This window comes from Schistocerca piceifrons, chromosome 4 (genome assembly GCF_021461385.2).
Source record: "Schistocerca piceifrons isolate TAMUIC-IGC-003096 chromosome 4, iqSchPice1.1, whole genome shotgun sequence".
NCBI classification, from domain to species: domain Eukaryota; kingdom Metazoa; phylum Arthropoda; class Insecta; order Orthoptera; family Acrididae; genus Schistocerca; species Schistocerca piceifrons.
The window spans coordinates 90310088-90318965 of record NC_060141.1 but is presented as its reverse complement, the minus strand read 5'-3'; the positions used below and the strand labels follow the sequence as shown (position 1 = coordinate 90318965).

Sequence of the window (8878 nt, the reverse complement as noted above, 5' to 3'; positions counted from 1 at the left end):
CACTGGAACACGTGAGGCAATACTGACCTTACGACTTATCTTAGAAGAAAGATTAAGGAAAGGCAAACCTACGTTTCTAGCATTTGTAGACTTAGAGAAAGCTTTTGACAATGTTGACTGGAATACTCTCTTTCAAATTCTAAAGGTGGCAGGGGTAAAATACAGGGAGCGAAAGACTATTTACAATTTGTACAGAAACCAGATGGCAGTTATAAGAGTCGAGGGACATGAAAGGGAAGCAGTGGTTGGGAAGGGAGTAAGACAGGGTTGTAGCCTCTCCCCGATGTTGTTCAATCTGTATATTGAGCAAGCAGTAAAGGAAACAAAAGAAAAATTCGGAGTAGGTATTAGAATTCATGGAGAAGAAATAAAAACTTTGAGGTTCGCCGATGACATTGTAATTCTGTCAGAGACAGCAAAGGACTTGGAAGAGCAGTTGAATGGAATGGACAGTGTCTTGAAAGGAGGATATAAGATGAACATCAACAAAAGCAAAACAAGGATAATGGAATGTAGTCTAATTATGTCGGGTGATGCTGAGGGAATTAGATTAGGAAATGAGGCACTTAAAGTAGTAAAGGAGTTTTGCTATTTGGGGAGCAAAATAACTGATGATGGTCGAAGTAGAGAGGATATAAAATGTAGGCTGGCAATGGCAAGGAAAGCGTTTCTGAAGAAGAGAAATTTGGTAACATCGAGTATAGATTTAAGTGTCAGGAAGTCATTTCTGAAAGTATTCGTATGGAGTGTAGCCATGTATGGAAGTGAAACATGGACGATAAATAGTTTGGACAAGAAGAGAATAGAAGCTTTTGAAATGTGGTGCTACAGAAGAATGCTGAAGATTAGATGGGTAGAACACATAACTAATGAGGAAGTATTGAATAGAATTGGGGAGAAGAGAAGTTTGTGGCACAACTTGACCAGAAGAAGGGATCGGTTGGTAGGACATGTTCTGAGGCATCAAGGGATCACCAATTTAGTATTGGAGGGCAGCGTGGAGGGTAAAAATCGTAGAGGGAGACCAAGAGATGAATACACTAAGCAGATTGAGAAGGATGTAGGTTGCAATAGGTACTGGGAGATGAAAAAGCTTGCACAGGATAGAGTAGCATGGAGAGCTGCATCAAACCAGTCTCAGGACTGAAGACCACAACAACAACAACATCGTTGTGTTCAGCCCTGTGCTCCTTGCACATTTATACTTTAAATGTACTTCAAACTGTTTTTAGTACGGCTATTTTTCCTGGCTGCCGTTGGGCAATTTTCACAATTCAAGAACTTGAGGAATTATTGATGGAATTTGTTGTTTTTGTGTCTTAAGATTATTTTGGCATACCAGTGGTGTGTTATTAAGAACTGAAAGACCTAAGACGAAACAAGGCCCCCGGTGTAGACAACATTCCATTAGAACTACTGACAGCCTTGGGAGAGCCAGTCCTGACAAAACTCTACCATCTGGTGAGCAAAATGTATGAGACAGGCGAAATACCCTCAGACTTCAAGAAGAATGTAATAATTCCAATCCCAAAGAAAGCAGGTGTTGACAGATGTGAAAATTACCGAATTATCGGTTTAATAAGTCACGGCTGTCAAATAGTAACGCGAATTCTTTGCAGACGAATGGGAAAACTGGTAGAAGTCGACCACGGGGAAGATCAGTTTGGATTTCGTAGAAATATTGGAACACGCGAGGCAATACTGACCCTACGACTTATCTTAGAAGCTAGGTTAAGAAAAGGCAAACCTACGTTTCTAGCATTTGTAGACTTAGAGAAAGCTTTTGACCATGTTGAATGGAACACTCTCTTTCAAATTCTGAAGGTGGCACGGGTAAAAAACAGGAAGCGAAAGGCTATTTACAATTTCTACAGAAACCAGATGGGAGTTATAAGAGTCGAGGGACGTGAAAGGGAAGCAGTGGTTGGGAAGGGAGTGAGACAGGGTTGTAGCCTCTCCCCAATGTTATTCAATCTGTATATTGAGCAATCAGCAAGGGAAACAAAAGAAAAATTCGGAGTAGGTATTAAAATCCATGGGGAAGAAATAAAAACTTTGAGGTTCGCCGATGACATTGTAATTCTGTCAGAGACAGCAAAGGACTTGGAAGAGCAGTTGAACGGAATGGAAAGTGTCTTGAAAGGTGGATATAAGATGAACATCAACAAAAGCAAAAGGAGGATGATGGAATGTAGTCGAATTAAGTCGGGTGATGCTGCGGGAATTAGATTAGGAAATGAGACACTTAAAGTAGTAAAGGAGTTTTGCTATTTTGGGAGCAAAATAACTGATGGTGGTCGAAGTAGAGAGGATATAAAATGTTGACTGGCAATGGCAAGGAAAGCGTTTCTGAAGAAGAGAAATTTGTTAACATCGAGTATAGATTTAAGTGTCAGAAAGTCGTTTCTGAAAGTATTTGTATGGAGTGTAGCCATGTATGGAAGTGAAACATGGACGATAAATAGTTTGAACAAGAAGAGAATAGAAGCTTTCGAAATGTGGTGCTACAGAAGAATGCTGAAGATTAGATGGGTAGATCACATAACGAATGACGAAGTATTGAATAGGATTGGGGAGAAGAGAAGTTTGTGGCACAACTTGACTAGAAGAAGGGATCGGTTGATAGGACACGTTCTGAGGCATCAAGAAATCACCAGTTTAGTATTGGAGGGCAGCGTGGAGGGTAAAAATCGTTGAGGGAGACCAAGAGATGAATACACTAAGCAGATTCAGAAGGATGTAGGCTGCAGTACGTACTAGGAGATGAAGCAGCTTGCACAGGATGTAGTAGCATGGACAGCTGCTTCAAACCAGTCTTAGGACTGAAGACCACAACAACAACAGTGGTGTATTACTATTTTTTAAATTGTGACATTTAATTGTGGCTCCCCTCAGAATTGAACTGTGAAATTCATTACGATGTATAATGCAAATTTACACTGAACCATATAAATTTGCTATATACTTGTTGTAAAATTAATTTTGAGAATCTTTCGAATAAAAAATTTTAAAGGCAACAGACCACTCATTGCCAGCCCAGTCCCATCACTTCCTCTAGTGGCACACAATACAAAAAGATCTCACACAAAATGCGGGTACACACAACAAACGATTAGTGTAAAACACACAATACCCATGCACGGCACTAGCATGTATTACTGCTGCTGGTCAATGCCCATTCACGTACAAGATAGAACAAAAAATCCCTATAACTATTTTCACCCCAAGAGGTGTGTCTCACTGTGCCATCACAACGTCAAGATTCTAAGAGAGACCAAAAATAGGCAGGGTCGTCCTGAAGAGTCCTCATCATGTGGCGTATTGGAGTGGAGTGCAATAGTCGTTGGTATCACAACATGAATTAATCAATAACCTATTTTTTAACTTCACCACTGTAAGCAAACGGCAACACTGACACAGCAAAGTACAACTTGGTCTTACACTAGGTTACCTTTATTTTGTAATTGATCGTCTAACCACAGAAGTTGCAGAACAAGGTAACGAACGCCAAACAGATATCAGATCTAACCTTTAACAGAATTTTAATTATTCGCAAGTTCCACGAAGGTTTATCAGAAGTTATCGATGAACAAGAATAATCGAGCTACAAAATTATGTCAACAAAAGTGATGCTAAAATTGTAGGATGTACAAAATAAAAGGAAGACTGCATGGAGAATGATGTACCAAGATAACTTTATTTGTATAGCTCACAGATTCAAGATTAAAGCAACAAAATACAAACTGGAATCAAACCAACAACTCAGGTTGCGTACCCAAACCTATGAGAAGCGAGCTGCTCAGATTACAGACCGCATTACTATGAATTATGAAAACCTACATCTCCTCCATATCAACAAAGTGTGACAGAGAGTCCCAGATGGTGGTCAGCTTCTGACTCCTCCAACGGTCCATCCCCAAATGTCGCAAATTTTGTTTCTCCTGCCCAACTACCAACCATTCAAAAATTCAACTTGGAGGGACAACTCCAAGCTATCGGCAATGTGGGAGATGAGAAATGTAACAAAATTTTCGAAAACTCTGGGGAAGGACAGCCAGCTTCCCACTTTTTACGGACAAGACGCACGTTTTACCGTAACGAGATTGGAACTGGACTGAAGCAGTGTTACCTTGACTGCTCAGCCCATGCGCATCATGTTTATGTGGTACAGCACAATTTTACAGCAAAAAGCAAATTTTTGGATCAAATGGGAATCGACGCACCTACACTACGCTGAGATGTCCCGCGGTGTCTAGACCTTTGCAGTTAATACAGAGAGGCAAAAATGCCAGCTCAATTTACTCCGAGAGTATGGCAAGGTAGGTTCAGTGTTCGCTGTGCAGTATGTGGACTGGTGCCGGTAGTGTTCACACAAAAGCCTGGATCCCTCAAGTGTTGTTCAACACATCAGGGAGACGTGATTGGCCTAATGAGATACACAGACTGCTCTCTGTCGACAAAGGAGACCCGAGACTCCGCCATGGCCCATCTGCACCGCTAGGAGGGCGCAAAGGTTTCTTTCCACCCATTTCCAGTGCTCAAAAATATGGTCGCAAAATGATAGCCAAAAAATGAATTGGTATTGCACAGAGATATGTGACAATCATAACACTTAGAAAATAACTGGACTGCACTGTCCTTATAATCGTCCCATTTATTAATGTTACTGCTACAAGAGATATGATAATTATGCTATCGAAAGTTGACCCTGTTTCATCGAGAATTTCATCGAACAAAACACTGATATGAAGGTAACATAATAAATGATATGTTAGTCATTCTAAAAGTATTGCCAGTAGGTTCGCGCAGCTTCGCAAAACTCAGCAAGAGGATATGAGATTTTCTGAAATAACAACAAAATTGTCCGCGCTCGTGGTCTTGCGGTAGCGTTCTCCCGTCCCGAGCACGGGGACCCGGTTTCGATTCTCGGTGAGCTCAGGGACGCCAGAGAAGAACGGACGTTGCACTATTGCAAGAAGTGGTTACGACTAAAATAAACCAAATACTAGGATATGCGACAATCACAAACATAGACCAAGAATCCCAATGCGCAACGACAATAATTGTACGGAACGGGATCGACTTTGGCGGGACTAAAATGTTGTCAAGCGGCCGAGGAATAGCGCTAAACATAGAAGAGACGCTCTTTATCAACATACACGCACCGTCTGGCACATACAACAAGCGAGCAAGAAGCACCTTCTATAATGAAAGAATAGCCGAACTGCCGATACAGAACAATAACAGCATCCTCATTGGAGGATGTTTTAACTGTCTCGCCGCAGCTGAAGACCAAACGCCCGTACCAAACATATGCCCAGAACTGCAAGAACTAAACCGACGACTGAAAATAGAAGATTTGTGGCGCCTTCTCCATCCAACGCACACCGAATTTACATACCACCATAAAAATGGTAAAAGCAGACTGGACCGTATATATGTCAGCAGAGCAGGAACTGGAAATATAGCGCACGCCGAAGTCTATTCTGTCATCTTTTCGGACCACTACAGCTACGAATGCAGCTTTCATCTCCAGAAAGGGAAGACCGTGGGCACAGGAAGCACGTGGACGCTAAATACGGAACATCTGCAGGACGCGGAACTGCGCAAGCAAATAGCGAAATCGTGGCAAGAATGTCTGGCGCAGCGCGCACACTACAGCAGCACGACCGAGTAGGGGCTGGCACGAGCGAAACCGACAATGCGCAGCCTGTTGATAAGATACAGCGCGGAAAAGTCATTCTGGAGGCGAACCACGTCCGAGTCCTATCAGCAGTGCCTGAAAGACGCACTCGACGCACCAGCATAATACCAGCAATACCTGCCCCGAGTAAGGAGAACCAAGCCCAAACTCCTGCAAATAAAAAAAAACATCAAAAGATGTCTTCACCAGAAGCAAAACACACGGCGAGGTGGAAGAAGAGCCACTCACCATGCACCTTCTAAACAGGGAAAGGGAGAGACCCGCAGGAAAGTGCGTAAGTGAGTTACAGGACAAGCAGGGAAAGGCGCTTACGACTAAAACGGAATTAACAAAACACATCGAAGACCATTTCTGAGACATGTTCGGTCGAGAAGCGACAGACGACGCGGCAACTGCTGAAATTCTGCAGCAGACGAGAAGCGTGCTGACAGACGCAGACAGGGCGCTGCTGACAGAAAATGTCGACGAGGATGACGTCAAATAAAAGCTGAAGACCAGCGCTGGAGGAAGAGCACCGGGTGCCAACGGCATCCCGCTCGAGTTCTACCTCGCGTACTGGGACGTACCAGGAGTGCAATTCACGGAGATGGTGAACGAGATACTCAATGGGGCGAAAATTCCACCTGGGGGGACAGAAGGGACAATAACCCTCATCCCTAAGAAGAAAGCCGCCCGCCGCATTGAAGAGTTTCGCCCAATTACGCTCCTCAACGGCGACTATAAAATAATAGCGAAATGCATCGCAAATAACCTGAAATCGGCGATGAGGAAAGTCATCAGTCCGTAGCAAACGTGTGCGGTACCAAGGAAAAATATATTTGACGCCACATGCACCTACAGGGACATAATAGCACAGGCAGCCACGACCAGAAGCGCAGGTGCCATAATTTCGGTGGACTAAACAAGGCTTTCGATAGGGTCGATCACAGATACCTCGTAGAGACACTAAACAGACTCAGGCTTGGGCAAAGTTTATCACAATGGTACAGAAGATACTAAGTACTGCGAGATTGACAGTGACAGTTAATAGTTGAAAAAAAAAACAACAGATAAAACTGGACGGATCCGTGAAGCAAGACTGTCCATTGTCAATGGCTCTCTTCGCTACAGCACTGGACCCGCTGCTGCGGAAACTCACAAACGACATCAGAGGATTCTCCGTAGGAGACAAAGCAGTAGCATGTATAGCCTACGCTGACGATCTAGGCATCTTTACTGAAGATCAGGAAGGTACTGGGCGAGTAGAAACCATCATGAACTTATTCCAAAAAGCGTCAGGCGCCCAAACCAACCCCAGAAAAACAGTACTACTGCCGATAGGGAATCAACGACTCAAACCAGACAGGCAGTGGTACAAAATAGCAGAAAGCCATATACTTCTTGGAATATTTATACAGTCCTGTCCACTTAGAATAGCCGCATAAAACTGGAGAGATGTGCTACACACCATAAGAGGATTCTCCAGACAGCAAGCGAACCGGAAACTAACAATCCACCAGAAAATAGACTTGATAAACACGACGATCCTGTCGAAAGCATGGCACCTGGCGCAAATCCTAAGCATCCCGACCGAAATAGCGCGAGCGCATACGAGCGTAGTGTACTACCTGCCGTGGCGTCGAAATATATTCAAAGTGGCGCAAGCAACATGCTCGCTGCCAACGAAGGAGTAGGGACTAGGTCTAGTTGAATAAAGACCAAATGTGCAGCACTTCTATTAAAACGAACGCTCGCCATCCAGGACAAGAGCTCTGACAGCGTCACAGCCACGATGATTGCAGGATACAAGCTCGCATCAGAAGAAGCGTCGGTCGACACGAGGCACATCCCCTACAGAATGCGACACGTCAGGCTGCACTACGTTAACAAAAGTTACGCTCTGGACGCCGTGGCGAGCCCTGGCCACAGAACAGCCAAGAGAATATACAGGGCCCTCAGGGGGAAGCCGGCGAAAAACAAAATTGAAAACGAACTCCGGTGTACAACTGGAAACAAATATGGGTAAATGTCTCGGAAAATGTGTTGTCTAAAGATGCAAAGGAGGCATGGTACAAAATCGTGAACAGAATGGTACTAAATAACGAAAGACTGGCGAAGATAAAAGTCGTCGCAAGTGACAAGTGTGACGTATGTGCCATGACCGACACCCTCGAGCACCATTTCACCTGCGGGAATGCCACCAACATATGGGAAGCGTGCCAGCAGATGGTGGCCCACATCGACAGAACGGCACCGGGAAGCATCACAGTGGAAGCAATCACCGCCCCAGACTCCAACCCATTTCCACGAGCCAAGCGACTGACGACTCTCTGGATCCTCGCCATGACGTCACACGCCATCGTAGGGAGGAGGCAGACCAACCTTCCTGATGGACCTCTGGGAGGAAAACAAGATGGCCCAGCAGCAAATGCGCTACCGAGAGAGCTTCAAAAACTTCCTGCAGATTCCACTGCAGACAGCAATCGCCCGAGTCCTCCCCAGTCTGTGTCCCTCAGCATCGCCACTAGCCACCTCACCACACTCACCACAAGAAGAAAGTGCGCCGTGAAAGTGAATAAGTGCAACAAAAAAGATAAAGTATTTCTCCTCTCGCCTCAAATAGTGAAGTATAGAATTCTGAAGTGTTTCCCTTAGTGAAATCAGTCCTACAAAGTGCTTCTCACTAAAAATCTGTCATGCTCACAGCCAAATCAGAGTCAAAAGTATGCCCAATAGTACTACCAGTGTTTTTCATTACTTGTACTATATTGTCTAGGATACAAGCATTACTTAGTGAAAATTGCCAACTTCTCATAATTTTTTTGAATGTTTTCCATTACTATGTGCTTTATAAAATTTATATTGTTTACTCACACTTTCCTCTCTGCTTCTCTTATATAATATGACATAATTTTTCTTTCTTCTTCAATTTATGTATAATTTTTAGTATATGTAAAAATTTCCTCCAATTCTGCTCCATCTGTCATGCTGATTTTTTCTCTCTGCTGTCCCACCTAACAGTGCTAACTAGAGGAAGACATCAAATCAGCATACACAATGTGCCTGTGGCATCACAAAGTGCATCACATACATAAATTTGAACTCATAATCAATGTGTGGACGCGAGATATAAATTATTATGTCTGTCCTGCAATGGTTTATCCACAAAAAAGACGACAAATAGAAATGGAAAGA

At 43.6% G+C, this 8878-nt stretch overlaps 1 protein-coding gene across 1 annotated transcript; it reads left to right on the top strand.

The window, feature by feature from the left end:
- The first annotated feature begins 5098 nt into the window (after nt 1-5098).
- Nucleotides 5099-5677, top strand: LOC124795621. The gene has a single exon (XM_047259692.1). The coding sequence runs from the start codon at nt 5099-5101 to the stop codon at nt 5675-5677; it is 579 nt and encodes a 192-aa protein (XP_047115648.1).
- The last annotated feature ends 3201 nt before the right edge of the window (nt 5678-8878 follow it).